This window comes from Sciurus vulgaris, assembly GCF_902686455.1.
Source record: "Sciurus vulgaris genome assembly, chromosome: 15".
NCBI lineage: Eukaryota > Metazoa > Chordata > Mammalia > Rodentia > Sciuridae > Sciurus > Sciurus vulgaris.
This window is the reverse complement of record NC_136476.1, coordinates 73803366-73827773: the sequence shown is the minus strand read 5'-3', so window position 1 is coordinate 73827773 and position 24408 is coordinate 73803366. Positions and strand designations below refer to the sequence as shown.

Below are 24408 nucleotides of genomic sequence, written 5' to 3'. Positions count from 1 at the left end.
CTTTGCAAGTGGGAAGTCTCTCCAGCAGGTGTTTCCCGCTGGGGAGCCATAGACTCCTCCAGAACACTTGGGGGATCACACTTAAAGGCCAAAACTACTGAATTTTGTCTGTTCACTGCATCACCTCCTCCAACAATAATAAAATGGGTTCCCAGGAAGCCTGAGGATTGTGCTGCAAGACTTTGCTCAGGAGATCCCAGCACTTCCCAAAGTCATTTTTCTGAATCTTTATAGTCAATGACAAACTGAATACTCGGTTTGCAAACTGGAGCTAAGTTATTTACTTTGGATTGAAATATCAGAAAAATAAAAGTGGTAGCAGATGCCTCAGAACATTCAGGGAAGGCTTTGATGCTCTTATGGTACAGATTTGGCTGGGTCTCTGTTACTCAGGGCTTGATGAGAAATTGGCAATCTACTAGGTAGAAGCTTGGAAAACTAAACAATTGCAACTTATCTGTATAAAGGTAGTAAACTCAGATCACACAGATCAGACTCTTCCCAATGAGTCTGATCTGGTGGGATTGGGGGGAATCAACTGGTCACTGTAAAAGAAAAAAAAAAAAATTATCTGATTCGAGATGCCTGCTTTCCTTTAAGAAGGATGATGACATATTCCATACTGTTGCCTTTACCTTGCCGTGAATCATAGCAGTAAGTCCCAAGGACAAAACCCACAATTAAAACATGCTGTGTTATGCTACATTTTCTGTAAGGAAAACCCCACGAAACCACGCAGAACACAGGAAATCACATAAGGGAGTTTATTAAGCAAACAGAGTGTCTCCCTGCAGGGTAAGAGAGAAAATGAGAGGAAAAGAGAAAGGAAAGAGAAAGGGCATGTGCTAGAGAGAGTGGAAAGCTAGGAGGAGGGAAAGCAAGTGTGGAGGAGAGAGAAGCAAGAGAGAGAAAAGATGGCGGTTGAATTCACCAGGCTAACAGGACCAATATCAGAGAAGGATACTTGCAAGCTGACTGATGAACCAATAGCTAGCTAGGATGTTCACAAACTGACAAGTGGTTGGGAGGCGGGGAAAATGACTGCAACAGAATGGGCCGGGGAATAGCTTTATACATTACATTTTCTATTAAAACAGTCATCCCCAGATCTCTTTGCTTGAAAATTAATTGAAGAATATTTTAAAAATAGCAGATTTCTTGATCCTAAACTCAGATTCTGAATCAAAATGTCTAGCTATAAATACCATAAAGATAGATTGGTAGGTAGGTAGCTGACTGACCAATACATAGAATCAGAATTTTTGAGTGATTCTTAAGCCAAGTTTTAGTTTAAAAGTCACAATTTTCCTTAGCTCCACTGTTCTCCCTTCTATTTTTCATGTGATTCCCCCCATTTTTCCCCTTATTTTGGTCTACCTTCCATATAAGAAAGAAAGTGCCTTTGTGTAAGCACTAATTTAAAAAAAAAAAAATCTATAATGAGATTAGGAGGAAGACCAGTGAAGCACAAGAAGAAGAGTGGATGGGAAGAGGAGCGGGAAAAAGGAAGTACTGGGGACTGAAGTGGAACAAATTATAGTCTGTGCATGTATGATTATGTCAAAACGAACCCCAATATTATGTATAACTAAAATGCAGCAGTAGAAACATCAAAAATGAAAAATAAAAATATTAAAAGTCAGAGTTTTCAGAAAACGAAGAGTTGAATGTTTTCTCTCATATATTGATATTGGAGAGGTAAAAGGAAAAAAGGGTGGAAGGATCTCATGAAGATAGAAGGCAGACTAGCAAAGAAAAGGAAGGGGACCAGGCGGAGGGAGGAGGGGAGGGAAAATGAAGGAACTGAGGAATGAGATTGGCCACATCATGTCAGGTGCCTGTGTACATATGTTCCACAGTTACATATAATTATAATGTGCCAATAAAAATCAATTAATAAGAAGTCAGAGTTTGCAGCCTGGTAAGCCCTATCATCTTGCCCTATTTCCATTTTTAACAGTTCTATTGGAAGGATCTGGGTTGTATGCTGCCTGAAGTCCTTGGTGAACAGAATACAAACACAGAAGATACAGAACAGACAGAATGAGTGACTGAGGGACACAAGAAAACAGCTAAGATTAAGTAGCTTCGTCTACCTCCAGGATCTTGCAACAGAAAAAACTTTTCTGTTGCAAAGGAGGAACTTGTCAGAAATGAAGTCAGAGAAGCGTCTCAAATTTTTGTTTCATTTTTTTTTTTTTTTTTTTTTTTTTTTTTTACTGATGGCTCTATGGTACCTCCTCAGAAATCCCCGACACAGAAAGTGTTCATTCTTTTCTACGGAGGTGGGCAGACCTCCAAGGAACAGTCTACCGAGAAGGCAGAGTCCCAGGAAGTAGATGAGTCATGCAATAGAATCCCACACCTTGGCTTTGGGGAGACAGAGAGACGAGGGCTGGGCAGTCCATGGGTAGGAGGGGCTGGGTTACTTCAGGTCAGTCCTGCCTTGCTTCGCTCAGGGGAGTGGCGTGTTTGTGTGAGACAAGACCTCAGATTGGCCACTGACTGGTTTTGATTTAATTACATGGAGAGATGGTTTCTTAGGAGCCAACAACACGATTCTTTCTCCTAAAAGTGGGTTTAATTTTCTACAAAACACTTCTCCCATAAACACCATGTTGTTTCTAAACCCTTATTGTCATTCCCAGAACGGCTTGCAGCCTTTCAGAAACCCATTATTTTATAATTATAATCCAGACTATTAGGACAGGACAATTTGTGCCAAAAAGCACATTTACCCTCAGAGTCATCACTTAGCACTGTCCAGGAGGGATCATCTCTAATTCTGCAAAAATCGAGGAAAGTTGCAGACCTTGCCTGTTAAACTTTCAAATTCTGGATGGTATGGGAGTTACTGACCTTGTCCAAATTATTCTCCTGTCACTTCTCTCACTACCCCTGGCAGAAGAGCCCAGAACTCCACAGTAAGCCCTTACATGATGGAAAGAACATAGCCCGGGACTCAGGCCAATTTAGATTCTGCCCCTTCCAATTGTGCAGTTCACTCTTTGCCTCTCTCTGTTTCTTCGTCCATGGGAGGCGAAGCTACCAATACTCACATCAGAGGGTCATCTAGACAATCAGATGAATTAACACACCAATTAGAAGGGTCCCTGCGTGTACTGAAAGCTTAGCAAATGCTCATTATTATTGTGATTAATATGTTGTAAGCTGTGTGAAGTAAGAGGCTCATCCACTCTGGAAATCTCTTTCCTCACTGCTAAAATGAGGAGAGTGGACCCCGATTTGCAGTGCAGCAGCAGCAATCAGAGGAGCTCACTTTGTGCTCGGCGTATTTGGTGTCTTTTCATCAAGCACTTACTCCACAGAGTTCGCTTTGAGCTGAGCAGTTCAGTGACTTCCACAGTGCAACCCAGAATGTGCGATCCCATTCCAACCATCTAGAATGTCCACAGCTTTTACAGCTTCCCCTGCAACCTCTGTTCTTAATCAAAAGTCTGTGCTGCCCCTCAGGAAGTCAGCCCAACTAGAGACATCATAGATTCACCTGAGTGTTTTTTAAAGAAAGGCCTACGTCGAGTCAGGCTGACTTGCCCATCATTAAAGATCTTTAACCACATGCATCTTTGATTACTTTTTCCCCAGACTTTTATGGCTATAATATTAATAAGTAACAATGGTCATAATTCTCTTTGACATTAGGATGGTGAATAGAGGAGGTTTCATGCATTTCTGTGGGAGCGGGACAATCTTGGCATTGTACAGTAACTTGTAGGTCCTGGCACTGAAGTAGAGTGGACAGACACCCCATGATCACAGGGGACAAAAAGTCTGTCTCCTCCCCTGTAACTTGGAAATCGTTAGTATCTTCCTGGTTCATTGATGTGACAAAGTAAATAAGATGGGACATAAAAGAAAAAACCCTTGCACAAAATGATTAAGTGTAACTACTGTTATTATCAGTATTGCAGCCAGAAGAGGTATCATTACCCCCATTTTATGTGTTAAAACCTACACCTCAAGGCATGTTGGTGATCTCTGAAGGCAGTGGAGGACCCGGACTGGAACTTGGTTTCCACACTAGGAAGCAATTCCATTGCACCAGAATTCTGCTCACAATCAGTGAACAAGGTGTGAGTTTTGTACTTTGTAAAAGCAGCATCTTATGATTCAGGATGGATTTCAGAGCTGGGATTCTACTTTGTGTTTCCTGCCTGAGAGTTGATTCCCTGAGTTTGACTCAGCGTACGAGACCTCCCGCCTTGGAGGGTTCCACAGTTTCAGGCCTGGGATTGTTCCTGTTCTTAGACAGCCCCTTCAAGCAGGTAGATTTGGAATTATACTATGTCTCCCCACCATTCTCCATTTTATCTTTACAGTAGACCTATAGAGCAGAAAACAATGGCCCTTACTCTGGAGGTAGGTAAATTGAAGTTAAATGAGGAAAATTGTCCAAAATTGTATTTTAAAGACATGGTAGCACCAGAATTGAAAGCCAAGTTCTCTATAAACATGTGATAGACTGGTTGTCATAAAAATCAAGTCCCTATAACATTTTAAAAAGTCTGTACCCTCATATTTGGTAGCAGCAAAAAGAATAATCTGTGATAGAAATATAAAAGTCAAGCTTTCTGGTTGCTCCTGATTTTCAAAGCATCTGTATTCTTCAATTTGCAAAACAGATAATTAGCATTCTAGGTAGTAGACTGAAATTTTAAATCTCAAACACTAAGTTATTTAGATCCTCCAATATAGCCAAGCTGAAAGAAGAGACAGTACTGGAGTCAGGAGGAAACTCAGGCTAAAAGACATACTATCCTGCTTCTGTTTCAGACAGTCCAACTTAAATCCAGAATCAAGTTCCATTGTTAAAGTTGATATGCTTAGACTGTATAGGCTTAACCTTCTCATTGAGTTGGCTTCTAATGACACCTCCCTGTCATTTAATGCAGGCACTGAAAGAGCATCCTTACTTAAAACCAGTGATTCAGGTGGTTGAGGCATGAGGATTGCAATTTGAAAGTCTGCCCCACAAACTTAGTGAGGCCCTAAGTAACTTAGCAAGACAGTGCCTCCAAAAAGAAGAAAAAAGGCTGGGTTTGGGGTGGCTGGGAATGTGGTTAAGTGCCTCTGGATTCAAGTCCTTGGTACCACAAAATAAAATCATGTGGTAGAATAAGTCTCGGGGTAAAGATGTTGGGAAATTTCTCTTAATACAGAAAACTTGGTCCATCTTGAAGGCATTTGCTCTGAACAAATCATTTTTTTATTTTAATTTTTTATCTTTTTTTTTTTTAACGTTAAGTGCCCTGGGGTGGGGGGGGGGCGTCTCATGGAAAAGAATACTCCATCAGCAATGAGAATTGAAATGGTTGAGGCTTAGTCTGTTATCGTCAGAGGGAATGATTGATTTCAGGTATTGCCTGCTGTCTTACACAGCTCACAGCCCAATGCCCATCTCTTCATTCAACCTTCATTTCTGCATCTTAGTGTTGAGCCTGGCCATAGCAAAGAAAAAATAAAAATAAAGAACAATAACACTCAAATCTCTGTTCAAAATAGGAAGCTAGGATTGGCAAAACCATCAGGCATACATGACTTTTTTTAAAGTTTATGTACATAACTGCATAAATGGACTGGGAAGATTCTATGAACACCAGGAAGGTATATGGGTTGTGGGTATATCATGGCATTATATACTTTTTTATTTTTAGTGCATTGTAGTTATATGTAAGAGTAGAGTTCACTTTCACATATTCCTAAATCATAAAACATTTTGATCCCCTTCTCTCCTGTCCTCTCTCCCAGGTCATCTTCTTCGACTCTATTGGCCTTCCTTCTATTTATTTTTTTTATTTTAAATCAGAGCATTATAGTTATATATAAACTTGGAATGAAATGTGGGGCATCCATACATGCACAGGGCATAATTTGGTCAACATTTTACCCCAGTTCTTCCCTTTGCCTCTGCTTCTTGCTCACCCTTGGTCCTCTGCTTCTACTCTCTACTTCTCCCTTTAATTTTCATGAAATCCCCACTTTTATTATGTCTTTTTTCTTTCTAGTTTTCACATATGAGAGTAAACATTTGACCCTTGACTTTCTGAGTCTATCTTATTTCACTTAGCATGATGTTTTCCATTTCATCCATTTACCAGCAACGGCCACAATTTCATTCTTCTTTGTGACTGTGTAGAGCTCCACTGTGTGTATACACTCAACATCAGAGAGACTGGATTTAAATCCAAACTCTGCCATTTAATACCTGTATCACTTCATATATATTACTGAAAATCCTGGAGCTTCAGTTTTCAAATATGTGATGATGCTGACATAACCAATGTCCATCAGATAGATATGGCATACAAATGATGATATGAGATGTCATTCATAGAGCAGGATGTGAAAATAGATACTAAGGATAACTATTGTAAGAAAGTCTTCTCTGCACGTCTACAAAAGAACTTTTAGAATACCTGGAGTCAGGAATCAAGTGGAGACCATGGTTGAGAACAGCCATGTAGATAAAAGGACCAAGGAACAGGCATGGATGTTTAGTCTTAGAAGCTGCACGGGCAATAGAGAACTGTGACCTGGGACTTAGGAGACTTAACCGGGAGGTATGGAAGGAAACATCACACACAGAGACGGTGCTTTGCTTACTTATCCTTTTGTCAAAGGATCAGGTGCTGCCTGTCTACTGTGTTTCAAGCATGGTGCTTAGGACTGGAGAAGCAAGGCTAAAAAGACATGCCCTCCCAGGGAGGTTATGAGTGCTCTTAGGAGTTCACAGGTGACTCTCTAGGAACCTGCTGGTGATTTCTAGAAAGGGTATGGTGTCCAGAGGAGGCTGGGTTCTGCCAACCCAGGAGTGGAGGAAACTCAAAAAGAAACTGCCTAATTACAGTTACAGTTATTCCTATGTTTCCACAGCTTGTTGCTAGAAAGAAAAACCACTCAATGCTTCTCCCTGTGTCCTCTTTCTAAAACATCAGAGGAATATTCACCCATAAGAGTAGTGTCCCATAATATTATTCTTCTTTATGACTGAATAATATTCCATTGTGTATATTATGACATTTGCAGATAAATGGATGGAATTGGAGAATACTGTGCTAGGTAAAATAAGCCAATCCCATAATACAAAGGCCTAATGTTTTCCCTGATAAGTGGATGATGATATATAATGGGGGTGGGGACTCAGGGGGTAAGAGAAGAATGGAGAACTTTAGATTACGTAGAGGGAAATGAGAGGGAGGGGGGGTATGAAAAATGGTGGAATGAGACAGACATCATTACCCTATGTACATGTGATTATATGAATGGTGTGAATCTACATCATGCACAACCATAGAAATGAAATGATGTACTCCATTTGTGTACAATGAATCAAAATGCAGTCTGTAAAAATAAAAAAAATAAAAATAAAAAGTAATAAAGAACAGTGTCCCTTGTGTTGAACACATATTATTTTAAATTTTTGCAATAGCTTACAAAGTAACATTCTTACCCTTGTTTTACATTTAAATTAACTAGATCTCCCTGGGCCCTGTGGTGGACACCTATAATTTCAGCGGCTTGGGAGGCTGAGGCATGGAGGATCACAAGTTCAAAAGCAGCCTCAGTAAATTAGCAAGGCCCTAAGCAACTTAACATGACTCTTTCCCAAAATTAAAAATTAAAAAAAAAAAATTTAAAATAGGCTGGAAATATTGTTCAGTGGTTAAGCACCACTGATTCAGCCCTGATTTAAAAAAAAAAAAAAAAAAAATTAACTAGACTCTCAGAAGTGAAACCCAAGACAAAAAGCTACTAAGTAGAGAAACCGAGTTTTGAATTTCTCCAAAAGCCACACTATCCAAAATACCAGAGGCTCTCTCTGGAGTTAGAACTAGAGAACACTAGCTTAAATTTATTTTTTGTCTTTCCTTTCTCATTTTTTTTCTTTTTCCAGAATCTCTACTTCTAATGAAGTAGCTGGATTGTTCATATACACTTTGAAGCTTCCTCTAGTCCTTTATGAAAGCAGACGTGTTACAGAATCACTTGTTATATAATATAAACACGCATATGTATTTGCTCAGTGATTCATGGTTTCAGTTGAAGGCCCCTTGACTAATGCCAACTGCACAGAGAACTACAGGGTTTCACTTCTAGTTTTGCCAGCACTAGGTATGAAGCAATGGGGTGTGTGGAAAGTGCTCCCCAGTGGGCAGGAGGCCCAGGTGTAGGCTTTGGTGCTGCTTCCTCTGTGATCTACTGACCATACCTTTATTTCATTGAAATACAGGCTTCACGTTAATGAAATGGAGAAATTCATTCTTCATCTGCTGTCTTATCTGGCTAATAGGAGATTATAATTATGTGAATATGTTCCAAGTTATAGAGCATTACACAAATTTAAGGCATTCTAATTAATATTAATTTATCACTATTCCATTTCTCTTTCATCCACAGGAGTTAAATGACTGCACAGTCCTACCTAGGCCTGACTTTCTGATCTTTTTACCTTCTATTTTTGCACATGTCAATTCTTTCTCTTCATGTTCACTTCATCTGCAATTTCCAGAATTCCCATTCCTTCTGAAACTGGCTTGTTTCACTCAGATAAGGACCTCCAGTTTTATCCATATTGTCACACATGAGAGGATTTCCTTCTTCTTAAGGCTGAGAAATCCTCCATTGCATGTATATATCACCTTTTCTTTATCTGTTTATCTAGCAAGGGATACTTGGGATGGTGTCATAACTTGGCTATTGTGAATATGGCTGCAATAAATATGGGAATACAGTTATATTTTGGGATCCTGATTTCAATTATCTTGGATATACATCCAGAAGTGGGATTGCTGGATCATACATAGTTTTATTATCATTTTTTTTATTTTCTGGAGGAATCTCCGTACAGTTATACATAATGACTGCATCACGTATATTCCCACCATGTAAAAGGACTCCAACTTCTCCTTCCCCTTGACAACACTTACCTTTTACATATAATAGCCATTATATATCCCATGTGGAATAACCATTCTAATAGGCATAAAGTGATATGTCATTGTGGCTTGATTTGCTTTTCCCTAATGATGTCCTCATTTCTCTTTCTTTGGATGTATCAGTTCTAGGGAAGTAGGGTAAATGTGCTTTACTGGGAACTCCCCTTACCATGAGCCCCATTAACTGTGAGCACATTGTTTTCTCAATGATAACCTACTCTTTGCCAAACATGGTCAGGAAGTGACACTCCACTGGAAGCAGCAGCATGCAGTCCCTGCCTTGAATCATTTCACGAGCAGGTCTGGCCACAGGGAAAGTGCAGGGGAGGGAATTCCAGCTTCCTTCTCCCTGATAGTATGCAACATTCCTTCCAACCACATTCATCCAGAGAAGAAACTTGTGAGGCCACACATTTCATGGGGTCACTCCAACTGTTTTGGTCCACATGTTTTTCGAATCATCAGGAACAGGTGACCTACGGAGGTCATCCCACTTCTCTTTCTACATCCAACTCAAATTGCTCTTTGTAAGTCCAATAAGTCAGACTTTTCTCCCCCTGTTAACAAAATGTCTCTTTTGGCCAAATTATTTTAATACAGCCTCCTTGACAGGCATAACTCAGTGGTAATAATTTAAGAATGACATTCAGTGCCAAAGAGACAGAGTGTATTTTATATACTTGCTTGAAAAATAGTGGTTAAGTATGGATAATTCCAGCATGTCTCTAATATTCTTATTTATGATGTAGATTTATAGACAATTCATGAAAAATGAGAACTGACTTATAAAAATAAAAATATATCAGGAATTTATACTTAACAAATAGTGCTTGCTAAGGAATGACCAGGATGTTGATGAGTGTATATTAATCAGCTTTCCTTAGGAATTAGTTGCAAGACTAAGGAAACCGACATAAAATGGAAGGGGAATTTTGAATCAGGATCAACCTGAGTAATCAAGCAGAATTTAAATTGTATTCAAAAGAAAAAGGGAAAAGTAAACAAACATCCATTTCCCTTGGCACTTCCAAAACTCTTCCAAGATAGCTAAAGCATCATGCATGAGGTGGCTTCCTCTCAAAAGGTGCAAGAGAAGAACAATGTTGCTATCTGCTCACACTGGGATCCTGTCTCCCAGTTCTTGTTCAGTTGTGGTGAAGAAGTAGTTGAATCGACTTTCCCAGTCATGACTCTGGTTGTGTTGGTTGAAATACACACCTGGAATTTCTGGACTTTAGCACAGTATTGATTTCCTCTGCATCATAAGCTCCATGTGATCAGGAGTCCTGTGTCTCTCGTGCCCCACTGAATCACTTGTACAGAGACAAATGCCTGGCAGACTGTAACATTAATGTTAGCTCACAACACATCCGACCCTAGTGGGTGGGATCCCACTAGGCAAGAGGTGCCTCGAGTTTTTCCTTCTCAGGTACACGTTGTTGCTTCTTGCTAGTTGTTTCCTTCATCTGCTGTTGCTTCCGGACTCCACGGCTTTCCATCCATCAGGGCTTTTCTGAGTCGCCTCCAGAAGATGTGCCGCCCCAGGACGCTGTCCTCCCACTCCAGGTAAGTGTTCCTGCTGAGCAGGCGGTACAGCTCCACCTGCTGCCTGAGCAGGGACTTCTCCACTTTCTGAAGGACGATGAATATGATGCCAGCGTGGCTGCCCAGAAACTGCCAGGTCTGAGCAATCTCATATTCAAAGATACACCAGCGGCTCTGGACAAAGTGCTGAGACACCACCACTATCACCTTCCGGCTTTTATGGAAACCCTCCTGGATGATGTTGGCCGCAATCGCCACACCAGGAATAAAGTCTCTGTAGTGGAGGCAGAGCTGAAAGCGGGGCACTCCTTCTTCTAAATTCTTTACCAACTCATTCCTCACCCAGTCCTCATCCTGGCTTGAGTAGATTACAAAAGCATCATAGGTACTCTCACCTCTGCCATACCTTCTGCAGCCAGCAAGAAGCATCAAGTGAAAATAGAACTTGTAGACCAGAAACACTGTAATGGACACCACCAGCACACTCAGTACTGACACACTAATAATGATCTTGCTTATTTGACAGGTGTCATTCCTAAAACTCAGAGCTGGCATGCCCTGCAGATCTGAAGGGGTTGCGCACACCAGTTTTTCAGCTTCCACCAAGAGCCTCCTCTGGTCCTTCATCCACTGCAGGAAACTCTGGTGTTCACAAGTACAAGCAAATGCATTCTGAGTAAGATTTATGGTTAGATTACTTGGAAAATGCTGTAGTTCTTGCACGCGGGAAGATTTTATGCTATTGAAACTGCAGTCCAGAATCTGGAGGGAGTAGAGAGGTTTATAAGCAAATTCATCCAACAAAAAGAGGTTATTGCGACTCATATTTAGGAACTTAAGTTGAGGGAGAGTGTCAAATGCTTTTTCAGACACCCGTTCCAATTGACACTCAGAAAGGTCCAGGTAGGTCAAGTTATTCATGCCTGTGAAGATATCTGGAAGGAGGTTATCTTCAAAAGAATTGCCTGACATTTTCAATAATTGAAGACTGACCAAGCCTTGGAAGATGCCAAAGAAGGCCACGTGGATCTGCGTGTAAGAAATATCAAGGTAACGAAGTTTGCTGAGTGACAAGAATACTGAAAACTCATTGGTCTTTTTCAAAGTGGAATACTGAAAATCCAGATACTCCAGTTGTTCTAAACCCATGAAATTTACAGTCATTGTAATAACCCCATTGAAGCTCATATCTAAGTACTTCAGTCTGTTTGTCCCAAATTGTGTATGAGAACAGCAACTCTTGAAGTTCAAGCTATTTCCACTGAGATCCAGATGTTCAAGGCTTGGTACTTCAAGTTCTTCAAAACTAGTTAAACCTTTGTTGGCAATGAAAGTAAACCTTTTGAGTGTTGGGAGCATCACTTTAGGAAATTGTTTAAATTGACACTTCACCAATTCTAAAGATTGCCAGTTGAAGCCTCTAGAAATTTCTCTTACGCTTTTCATATTCAGGCTCATCAGAGACATTGCAGAAACATTTGCCAGACAATTCAATAAGTCAATAACATCTCCTGACAAATAATCTATAAATACTAACCGAAATTCCTCAATGGTCAAATTGCATAGTTCTTCCAGGACAGATTTGTCAACCATGTCCACATTCCTTTCATTTTTAAATTCTCCCAGAACCAAGCGATGAATTTTCAAACCAGCCAGACCTTGAATACAAGTTTTCATTACATTTTTACTATGAAAATTGCTTCTTAGCTTCAGTTCGTGAAGCCTAATTTCTTTAAAGGCGCCAGGTTGGATGAAATCTATTGGGTTCAGAGACAGGTCTAAAGAGAGATTGAGTAAGGGCAATTTGTGTAGAGCCTGCAAGTCCTTCTGGTAAATATTTTGAATCTTATTGCTGGAAAGGTCCAAGTTCTTCAGGTTTGGCAGGTTAGAAAAATATTCGGGTAATGTGAAGGAATGAATAAGATTGTGAGCCACATTAAGGTTTTCCAATGTTGTGAGATGTTCAATAGGGAAATTTCCTAGAGAGGCCAGTTTTGTCTCCACAGCCACCAATGTCTTTAAACTTGAGAGTCCATGAAAGGCTCCTGGGCCTAAGCGCTGGATAGGATTTCCTGTCAATATCAAAGTAGAGAGCTTGTGTAAGCCCTCATATGCATCATCTTCAATAGTCTGAATTTCACACCTACACAGGGAGAAGAGACACAGTGTATGTAATATTTCTGCTGAATGAAAATTGAAGATAGAATAATAATCTCAGTCACCCAGTGCTTCCTACAGATGCGATCAGAGTCATGATTTTGCAGAGGCACAGGCATGAAGTAAGGTCCCTCACGATGGCCTGAGAAACCAAGAAGCTCCACAGCTTCAGTATCACCACATTGACTACCATCAGGAACTCTTTTTATTACTCTAAGCACACGTGCTAAGCAGAGACAGCAAATCGATCAGAAGGAAATCAATTAAAGATCAATATTTGGGGCACAAGAAGGTGGTATGCATCATAGAGTATGTAATAATCATCTTAGATGAGGTTTAGCCATTTCCTGCCCCACACAATTGTGAGTATACATTTGATTGATAAGAAGGATATGAGTAGCGTTTAATTATTAGCCATGATAAATGACTGGTGAATGTCAATTTCAAAAATATAAATAGTTACACCTAAGTGTCCTGATACTTTTAATGTTTATAAAATTTTCTGCACATATGACAGCTAGATATATGAAAGGTGTCATCTTCACAGGTAAATATTAATAACAGAGGGTAGGAGTGAGTGAGTTTTGTGGAAGGAAAGGAAAGTGTGCTAGGAGAATCCACATCAAGGGACTGACCTAGACAAGAGGAATCAAAGCAGGCTTCTCTAAGAACACAAAAGCTGAAATTTGATGAATAACAGTTCATTGGGAAAAAATGGCGATGTGCACACCAGATCTAAAAATCTGAGAAACAAATTTCTCCATGAGAAATAGAATATGTGGCTGCAATGCAGAGGAGGTGAGGTAAAATGGGGTTGTGGGGAAAGGGGTTTTCAGATAAGGCAGGGACTGAAGAGCCCGGTAAAGGGTTTTGAATTTTATCCTGAGAGAGATGGAAGCTATTCTACATAGAATCCTCATCCAGCTGTCCCAGAGACAGGTCTCCTATGCAGCCAAAACACAGCAGCCATGCAGGCACCCGCCAGTCACAGCTAACAAGCTAGTCCTTTCCTGAGTACCTTTACAGTGTCCCCACCTCTCCTAAGGTTCATAAGTCATAAAAAACATTTCAGTCCCAGCTTTTGCTACTTACTGGTAACTGGATAGAGGGTGCTGGGTGTGGTGGAAAAAATGCAGGAAGAGGAGGCAAGACAGCAGAATTTTGGTGACCTGATGTCCTCTCTTACTGCATGAACTTGAGAACCCCCTTTTCTCTCTGCGTTCCATCATCACATTTATAATTGAGTCATCTAAACCTGATTATTTATCATGTCACTTCTCTCAGTTATATGATTCCGTGGTTCATACTCTTATGTATATTGTGCTGTCTACATCAGGCAAGAGGGAAAGGCCTTGCTGTGTTCTATCTCATCACACATGGCTCATTGCTGGGCAGAAGTGGTGTTTAGAGGGAAAGAGCACTTGAATAGAAGAGATGTGAACCTGAACTTCTGTTATGTGGAAACAAGGGATGTGAATGTAAGAACGTCACTTAAACTCTTCAAATCTCATCTATAAAAGGAAGGAAATATATGTATATTTTCTTAGAAGAAACTTTGAGTTGCTAGATGTAAACACTGTATAAAAAGAGGCAATGAACATCTGTTGTATATTGTCTGTCCTTCGGTCCATTCATAATTTCCAAGGACTGACCAGAGAGGAAGTTGGTCCCTTTCCAAGTACATATTTAAGTGTTCTGAGAAAAGTTCCTTGGATGTGTGTTGGATCGAAGATGAACTATAAGGAACACTTATAATGAAAAACTGCTTCTTCTTATCAAAAAAGAAGGAGCTGTTAGGTGTACCTCCATACAAAATTCTCACCTGAAAAATCAAAAGGTAGAGTCTAATGAGATGATGTAATAATGACATTTTATACTTTAAAAATATACTGTAAGGCTTTAAATGTACATACAGCATGCTGATATTCATTATCACATATAATCCAGCAGGGTAAGTTTCAGCAATTCCATTTAATGGCTATGTATGCTGAAGCTCAGAACAAGGAAGTGACATACCTCAGGTCACACGGTTTAAGTTGGAGCTGGACGTGACCCAGGTCTTCCTACCCCCATGGGGCTCTGTGCTCTATGCCACTGACTTTAAAACGCTCCATTCTTCCTTTGTTCTGCTCTCCCAATACCTAAGTTAGAGCACAAAACCACGAGTTCCTCACTTTTCTACGGAAATGTCTTCTCTGGTAGGGATTTCTCATACCATGACCTCAGTCTTTCTCAGGAACTTAGATAATAATCTTTAAAAAATGAAATATTTTGTTTTTACAGAGACCATTATAGGGAATATGGTACTTTACCAATTGTAAATTTTGAATGAGTTCCCTGATGAAGAGAACCCTTTGAAGAGGCAGTTTCCTGGAGGGGGGGTGAGAATAACAACTTCACTTGTCCCCCCAAAATGGTATACTTGTGTGCCTCAGAGGAGGAAATCTCGGTCACTGTTTCTCCATCTACAGCAAACATTTTCCTTTGTCCTTGACATCTTTCTCCTGAGTTACTTGTTTCTTCCTAATCCTCTACCCTGTACTACACTTTCAATATTTCTAACATTATCTGAATCCCATTCAGTTCACAAAATCTCTCTTGACTACCCACCACAGAGAAGACCCTGTTCTGGCAATTCCATTTGCTACCCATATTTGCATACAATGTATTATCTGTTTTCATAGACCATCATCCTTATCTCAGCTTCAAAATCTAAAAAAGTCAGAATTAGGAAACATTCATTGAATGTCTATTAAATGCTCAGCAACTCAACCAGGACTTCAACATGTTGTCCTTTTTTAAGAGGATGTGCTCTGTTTAATTACAGGTTGTATGTTATATATCCACCAATAATAGTTTCCTAGCAGAGGGTAGGACATATAGCCAATGGTCAAAATATAAGTGCTGATGAAAGAGTCTGAGTTAACTTTCTCTCCTGACTTAGAAAAAAATACAAAGGTAGAACTAACTGGCCTTCTCCTATGTTCATGTATGAAGATACGATCAGTGAAACCCTACATCACTTACAACCACAAGAATGGTAAGTTATCCTAATTAGAATAAGTTATACTCCATGTTTGTATAATATGTCAAAATACACTTTTCTGTCATGCATATAAAAAAAGAACAAATAAAAAAGAAACAAAGTTGAAAGAAAACTATTTTGTACAACTAACAGCCCATTTCACAGATGAGGAAACAGACACCTGGAGAATGGAGGTGGCTTGTTCAAGCTTCTACAGTAAGATATCTGTTGAAAGAATGAATAAGTGAATAAAGCTGAGACTTCACCAACCAGGCTTCCTGGTTCAAGAATGAAATGACAGAACACTTCACCTTCCACAGTACAGAAAAATCTCATTCATTACCTGGATAAATCCAGCACCTCGAGTTCTGGGAAATTGAAGAAGCTGTGACTTCCTATACACTTCAAGGGGTTGAAACTCAGGTCCAGGTTCTTGACTGAGGAGGGGATGCTATTGGGGATGTTGGAGAGATTCAGCTCCATGCATTGGTATGTAATATTAGGCTCCACCTGCAAGATCACACATTAGATGCAGTGTCTTACTAAATGTACTCCAAACTGCCCTCTCCTAAAAGAACAGGACCCAGTCAGATCACTTTCATTCACTCATTTATCCACTCACTTCATACTTAAGACTTCCTCTAGGTCAGGAAGAGTTCCTTCTATGTACTCCATGTTCTAGACTCTTCTATAACAGTGGAAACTTTAAGTGAGAAGCAGTGGAATCAGTGGTGAAGGCTCTGAGGTTCAGAAGCCCTAGGTTTCATACCATACTCTACCATATGGTTTGAAGCAAGGTCTTAATATTGTCAAAATGGCCATACTACCAAAAGTGCTATACAGATTCAATGCAAGTCCAATTAAAATCATAATGATGTACCTTACAGAAATAGAGCAAGCAGTCATGAAATTCATCTGGAAGAATAAGAAACCCAGAATAGCTAAAGCAATCCTTAGCAGGAAGAGTGAAGCAGGGGGTATCACAATATCAGAACTTCAACTATATTATAAAGCAATAGTAACAAAAACGGCATAGTATTGGCATCAAAATAGACAGGTAGATCAATGGTACAGAATAGAGGACACGGACACAAACCCAAATAAATACAATTTTCTCATACTAGACAAAGGGACCAAAAATTTGCAATGGAAAAAAGATAGCCTCTTCAACAAATGGTGCTGGGAAAACTGGAAATCCATATGCAACAGAATGAAACTAAACCCCTATCTCTCACCCTGCACAAAAATCAAATCAAAATGAATCAAGGACCTTGGAATCAGACCAGAGATCCTGCATCTTATAGAAGAAAAAGTAGGTCCAAATCTTTAACATGTGGGCTTAGGATCAGACTTTCTTAACAGGACTCCCATAGCATAAGAAATAAAAGCAAGAATCAATAACTGGTATAGATTCAAACTAAAAAGCTTTCTCTCAGCAAAGGAAACTATCAGCAATGTGAAGAGAGAACCTACAGAGTGGGAGAAAAATCTTTGCCACTCATACTTCAGATAGAGCACTAATTTCCAGAATATGTAAAGAACTCAAAAAACTCTACACCAAGAATACAAATAACCCAATCAACAAATGGGCTAAGGAAATAAACAGACACTTCACAGAAGAAGATCTACAAGCAATCAACAGATATATGAAAAAGTGTTCAACATCTTTAGTAATAAGAGAAATGCAAATCAAAACTACCCTAAGATTCCATTTCACCCCAATTAGAATGGCAATTATCAAGAATACAAGCAACAATAGGTATTGGCGAGGATGTGGGGAAAAAGGTACACTCGTACATTGCTGGTGTGGCTGCAAATTAGTGCAGCCACTCTGGAAAGCAATATGGAGATTCCTTAGAAAACTTGGAATGGAACCACCATTTGACCCAGCTATCCCACTCCTTGGCCTATACCCAAAGGACTTAAAATCAGCATACTACAGAGATACAACCACACAATGTTCATAGCTGCTCAATTCACAATAGCCAGACTGTGGAACCAACCTAGATGCCCTTCAGTTGATGAATGGATAAAGAAACTGTGGCATTTATATACAATGGAATATTACTCCGCCATAAAGAATGATAAAATTATGCATTTGCAAGCAAATGGATGAAATTGGAGAATATCATGCTAAGTGAGATACGCGAATCTCAAAAAAACCGAAGGATGAATGATCTCGCTGATAAGCAGATGATGACACATAATGGGAGGTGGGAGGGGTGCAAGAATGGAGGAAGGAGGGACTGTATAGTGGGAAAAGCGGGGTGGGAGGGATGGGGGAAGGAAAAAAATAACAGAATGAATCAAAAATTATTACCCTAGGTAAAGGTATAATTACACAAATGGTATTCCTCTACTTCATGTACAAACAGAAAAAACATGTATCCCATTTGTTTACAATAAAAATAAATTAAAAAAAAAGAATTTCACCATTAAAAAAACAAAAAACTGGTGAACCTCACTTATTATATTTAAAATTCAGGCATTGAAATACCTTGTATCAGTCTATGACCTCCTCTGTAAACAACTGTGAGGAGACTGCCAATCAAGATGTCCAGATGTCCTCTGACTCTCACCAGTTTTGACAATGGCATTCTATCTATCCCTTAGTTCTTTGATGTATAGCAGAGTGATGCAGAAATTACGGAACATGTTGATGTGCATGGATTACAGTGGAGAACCTAATAAATAAGGTCCAGTGCTTTTTTCCTGTTGTTATTCCTAAGCTGGTTTCTATCCAACTTTTCCACATTCTTTATAAGTCTTATTCTCTAACTTCCTAATTTCAGAATTCCGATTTTCTCCAACAAAATTCTCTGCTTACGCCGGCCAGTTCTGGTGTTCTGTTTTCAAAACCAGTAGAAGCTGGATTAAATGAGATAAGGTATTTACAAAGCTTATCTCAAAGCCTACTACAATGTAATTGATCAATAGATGATAGCATTAATTATTATTAGCTATCACTAAGCCCTTACTATAAGTGATCATTCTCCTTATATGTTATATACTTGATCTCAACCATCCAAGAAAACTATTAAAGATGAAAAAACAGAAATTCAGACAGATGAAATAATATGGGTACAGTTGCAGAGTTTATACAAGCAGGTTCTCACTTTATTCCTGTAATGTAATGTATAAAGCTGCTCCCCAGCCCTTTCTGTTGCAGCCTTTTCTCCGCCTCTCAACTACTGTCAGTCTATGAACATCCTAACTAGCTATTGGTTCATCAGTCAGCTTGCAAGTATCCTTCTCTGTTATTGGTCCCCTGTTAGCCCAGCGGGATTAAACTGCTTAAGGATAGCTTCCCCGCCATCTTTTCTCATCTTTCCACTCTCTCTAGCGTGATCCCTTTCTCCTTTCCTTTATTTTCCCCTCATTTTCTCTCTTACCCTGCAGGTAGACACTCTGTTTGCTTAATAAACTCCCTTATGTGATTTCCCGTGTCTGGCGTGGTTTTTGGGGGTTTTCTTACAATTCCCATCTGATTAAATTTCACCCAGCACCGGAGCCCTGAAGATGGAACTCTCTATCAGAGGACAAGGCTAGGAATTTCACCCCTCACCCTTTTTTATTTTGCTTTAGTTTGCACCATCAGTCCACATCATCTTTCCTGTGCAACTGCTTCCTTAACCTTGTTCATTGTATGTGCTAGACTGTAAGCTTTGATGGTTGTTGTGGTTTGGAGGTGAGGCGTCCCCCAAAAGCTCACGTGTGGGGCAATGCAAGAAGGTTCAGAGGAGAAATGATTGAGTCGTGAGAGTCTCAACCCGATCAGTGAATTGATCCCCTGATAGGGATTAACTGGGTGGTCACTGAAGTGGTAGGTGTGACTGGAGGAGGTGGGAATTTGGTGTGGCTTTGGGGTAAATATTTTGTATCTGGAGAGTGGAGTCTCTCTCCACTTCCTGATTTTGAGGTGAGCCTCTTGCCTCCACCACACTCTTCCGTCATGATGTTCAGTCTCACCTTGAGCCCAGACCAATGAAGCCAGCCTTCTATGGACTAAGACCTCTGAAACCACGAGTCCTCAGATATTAACTTTTCCTCCTCTGTAGCTGTTCTGGTTGAGACTAAGTCACAGCATTGAAAGAGTTGACTAAACAATGGTTTTGCTTGCTCCTTGCTCTCCAGGTCCCAGAATGGTGCCTGGCAAATGGTGTATGCTCCATAAAGATCTGTGGAATAAGAATGTGAAGACTCTGAATAACTGAATGAAGGTTGGCTTAAGCCCCAAAGACAGGCATTTCTGCTAACTACTGTGGGCAATGCAGAGGCACACATGGCATGGCTCTAGACTTTAACAAACTCACAGTCTAAAGTGAACATTAAGATAGGAGCAAAAATAACACTGTCTTCAGGAGCCATAACAAAGGCTCAAAAAATGTGTGCTCTGGTTCAAAGAAAGGAAGATCAATTCTAGACCTGGAGAAGTCTTTCTAGAATGGGTCTTGAAAAATGCAGAAGATTTGGATGTGTGAAAAGAGAAGAAGGATATTTCATAAGGAGAGAACAGGTTGAGCAAGGAGGGGTGGAGATTAGCTGACGAGGGGCAAGAGTAGTGAGTCCTAACCCCCAGAGAAGCCACAGCCGAATCAGGAGGACTTAAAACTTTGTTCTATAGCAATTCTTTCAATCATTTAACACATATCAACTGAGGAGCTACTATGTGTTAGGCACTGGAAATAAATAAAATAAATAAAACCAACATTAATTCTACCTTCTAATCGACTCCACTCCAAAGGGAAAGTCAAGGAGCAAATTAACAAAAACATACAGTGATATGCTCTAGAAAAAGAAAAAAATAGGGCAGTATAAATGAGAGTATAGACAAAAGAGGGAAGGTGGCAATCTCCATGAGGCCATCAAGGAAGACCACACTGAAATCTCCTCCTGAGGAGGAGACACTTAAGCAGAAATCAGAATGAGTGAGTGAATCATGAAGTGACAGAGATGCACTTTCAATATGGCAGCCATGAGCCACACACAGCTACCGGGCACAAGAAATATGGACAGTATAAATTGAAATGTGTGGTAAATGTGAGATGTATACTAAATTTCCAAGACATCACACTAAAGAAGGAATGTAAACTACCATTTTAATAGTTAAATCTACAATAAATTTTCAGTACTATTTTGAATATATTCAGCTAAATGAAAGTATCATCAAACCAAAATTTACTCATCTTATTATACTTTTATTCATGTGGCTACTAGAAAATTTAAAACTCCCTATGGGAGTTTTGCATAATATTGCCATTGGACAGCACTGATCCAAGGGAAAAGGATTCCAGTGGAGAGAGGAGTACAAAGGTCCTGTGGTAGGAAACTGCCCTCATAGCAGTGAAAAGTTATTGAAGGTTCGTGAGGGAAGTAATTTGTTAGATCCAAGCCTCCAGAACAATAATAACAATAAACAACAAACAAAAGTGTGCAGAATGGGTTAAGGAAAGGGGCATATGAGTTCAGGAGACAATTCACCACCCAGTAATCAACGCCAAGGGAGCTGAGGCCTGGCCTTGGGGTTGCAGTGGGACATGAGAAGGGACAGTGGTTTGGGGGCTGCCAGAATATAGTACATGGGGAAAGAGGAATAGTCTAGGGTGTTTGGGAGTTTATCGCAGGGTGACCCTGATTGTAGGCTCTATCCTCCCTAATGTAACAGCAGGAGGGACACTGAGAGGAGGATAATGAGTAGAACTGTGCGCAGGAAGGGAGGACACTGAGATAGCAAGTTTGTCTTTGTTGCATATTAAAGTAGACCACTTTCCCCCACATCCTCACCCTCTGGCCTCCAGCTGGCCATGCTGCTCCTGAATTTCTGACCAGGCCTCACCCTAAATCATTTTTGTGGTTTTCGGATCGACTGTGGGCTTTTAAATCTTCAATGTAGTTGGTGCACGGGAAACAGAGATGAATGGAAATAACTCACCAACTGGTTGGGACTTCATGGAGAAAGAAATCATCGCATAAACTGACAGTTTATATCATTCCCCCCTCCCTCTCTCTCTCTCTCTCTCTCTCTCTTCTATTTTTTTCCATTCTCTGTAATGAACTGAATGCAAAAATCTGAAACCCACTTAAGAAAGTTCTTTCTCTTAAGAGGCCAGGAAAAAAAAAAAAAAAAAAAAAAAACATACAGTGATATTGTCCCTTTGAGTTGAAAGGGACAGAATGACTGCTTGAAGTTGAGTGTGCAAACCAGCAGCAGAAAGGCAGAAGGCCAAACATCCTTTAAACTCTTACTGAAGTATTATTACAATATTCTTAAAATTATGAAATGAGTCTCAGAAAGTTTAGGAACTTCTTCAAGGTCACACAGCCTGGAGATGACAGAACAGTGAGTTTAAGCCAGTCTTACCTAAAGTCCCTATAGCACTCAAAAGTCCTAAATGGGACAAGACTCCATTGGCAGCCTGCTCATGCCCTGCTAACTATGAGTCATTTGGTCCCTGTAGCTTTTCAAGTCTTTAGTTAATTTAACTCTGTTTTGCTAAATAAACCAACCAGAACACACAGCAGGAAGTTCCAGGCAGGGAGCAGTTTTTAGAAGCAAAGGAAACTCCCAGGAGATGAGCTGACCCCAACCACATACCTCCATGCAGGGCTCCCAGCTCTCAGGTCTCAGGCAGGAGAAGAAGGCCATGACTGGGATCAAAGTCCCAGCCAGGCTCCGGGGAGGGATCATCCTGGCATTTTCTGAGACCAACAGCGGCCCCGTGAAAGCATGATGAGCTGTCACTGCAGGATAGACCTGGCAGCGTCTCTGTGGCACTGACGTCTTCTCTTCCTGGTGGGTGCCCCAAGGCTATTACTGTATTCAAAACAGTTAGGGGAGAGAGGAAGTGAGAGTGGCAACCTTAGCATTCCGGACTTTAGTTTTTCTAGTACTTAACTCCTCCGACACAAGAAGGGAAGTTAGAAGAAGAAAATGAAGAAGCTTTGCAGACCTGTGGCTAAAGGAACAGCAAGAGGAAGCTGGCTCTCATCCCAGGAAGTCATCTGATCTCCAGGCTTGGTGAACTTAGGAAAATAACCAGACATTGTTCAAATAGTTGGCAAAACTACCTGGGGCTCCAGGGGTTTTCCAGTTTGATTTTAGTTGTGGAAACTTACTGCTCATACTAACAAAGTACCACATACTTGAGTGGGTTGAAGTACAGAAATTAATTTTCTCCTACTTCTGGAAGCTAAAAAGCCAAGAGATCAGCAGGTATGTCTGTGACCTGATCTCCTTTTCTTAAAAAGACACTACTTTTATTGTTACTTAATAGTAGTAATAGAAATTCCTATTGATGAAAGTTACAAACAACACAAGCCTTCATTTTCTGGTCTTTAGAATGAGGATAATTACATTTGTCTTGCATGATGGAATTAAGGCACCTTATCAATAACGCCTAGTCTAGTGGATGGCTTATCATTCCATTCCACTAATGGACAGCTATGATAATTGAACATGTGGATAAATGAGGATAATAATCTTACCCAAAAGTTGACCATTGGATTAAATGAACTGACAGGTTTTCAGGTTTTCGGACAGTGTCTGGAAAGAGACAAGTATAATACAAGTCTCTGTAAAGACATTCTAAGTTTGGATATTACTGGAAGAGCATCCTGGATAGTTTCAGCAAGGGTTAATGCAGGCATCTCAGATCCAGCCTGTGTAAAACCAGGCTACATCAGGAGCCTCTTGCCGGCTCCTTCAACACCTTTAAAATGAAGCCCCAAATAGTCCTGCTGTAAAAACTTTGCTTGAAAGATGATTTGAGACAATTCATGCACCATTCTTAGAGTAAGGCCTCGCACAGAGTAGGTGCACAACAAGATTTAGTCCCCTGGAAAGTCAGTGGTGCTCCATTTCCTCAGAGTCATCCCAAATGAGTCACTTTGATTCCACACCTCCGATTTCCTCGCTCCTCACACTAGACCTGTATAAACACTACTCTCCCATTTTCTGTAGCAGTGTTCCTCCACTTGCGATTGGACTACAATCTGAAAACCCATCAGAAGTTGAAAGTATGCTGAATCCAAATTGCATGTAGTACACCCGACCTATAGACACCATTGCTCAGCCAAAAGGGGCAATGCCAATCCTGGGTTCTTGGCCCTCACGACTGCATAGCTGAATTGGAGCTGCACCTGCCTGCCAGTTTGGTGTAGCAAGAATGCATATTGCTAGCCTGTGACACAATCAAAATTTGGTTTCTAGAGAGTGTGTATTGCTTAGCATCACTGTAAAGTAAAAAAAATATATCCTAAGTAAAGCAATCATAAGTTGAGGACATGCTGGTATTGGGTCCTTACTGATTGGTCAGCTCCCAGAGCTCCCAGAGCTGGTCAGCTGGGGAGATCATCAATGACTCATCCTGGAGCACATCTTTCATATACAAATTTGCCACTCCAGAGCCCACTCTGAGCCACTCCTCTATCTGATTGTTAAACACAAAGAGACAAAACTTGTGCACTAATCAACACAGGGCCAGAGACAGTCCCTGGCCCTGAGGGCCTGCTAAAATGACTCAAATTACCCAGTCCTTGCATTGCTTTTTCCCCAGAAACCACAGAAATGGCTTGTGCCAATGTCCCCTGCTCTTTCTGCCACCTGACTGACCCTGGTGCTTCCCCATGTGGTTCTGCACGGTGTAGCATGCCTCCCCACACCCCCAGCCTTGAGAACTCTGAGTAAAAATCCATGCTGTCATATGTAATCATCTCCTGATCTTC

The 24408-nt window shown here is 40.4% G+C and overlaps 1 protein-coding gene across 1 annotated transcript; it reads right to left on the bottom strand.

Annotated features, from left to right (window-relative positions):
• Positions 1–9607: 9607 nt before the first annotated feature.
• TLR4 (toll like receptor 4) lies at positions 9608–22772 on the bottom strand. The gene is made up of 4 exons (XM_079112382.1): positions 22635–22772; positions 22280–22498; positions 16028–16194; positions 9608–12645 (listed from the first exon to the last, which is right to left on the bottom strand). Exons 2-4 carry the CDS (start codon positions 22370–22372, stop codon positions 10407–10409), a joined length of 2499 nt encoding a protein of 832 aa, XP_078968508.1. The 5' UTR covers positions 22373–22498; positions 22635–22772; the 3' UTR covers positions 9608–10406.
• Positions 22773–24408: the final 1636 nt, after the last annotated feature.

Excerpts from the sequence above, each read along its gene's own strand:
- TLR4 (XM_079112382.1), bottom strand. The coding sequence starts at position 22,372 with ATGATCCCTCCCCGGAGCCTGGCTGGGACTTTGATCCCAGTCATGGCC. Across the intron at positions 16,195-22,279 it reads GCTGGGAGCCCTGCATGGAG|GTGGAGCCTAATATTACATA; the intron begins GTATGTGGTTGG and ends GTGATCTTGCAG. Across the intron at positions 12,646-16,027 it reads GAGGTGCTGGATTTATCCAG|GTGTGAAATTCAGACTATTG; the intron begins GTAATGAATGAG and ends CTCCCTGTGTAG.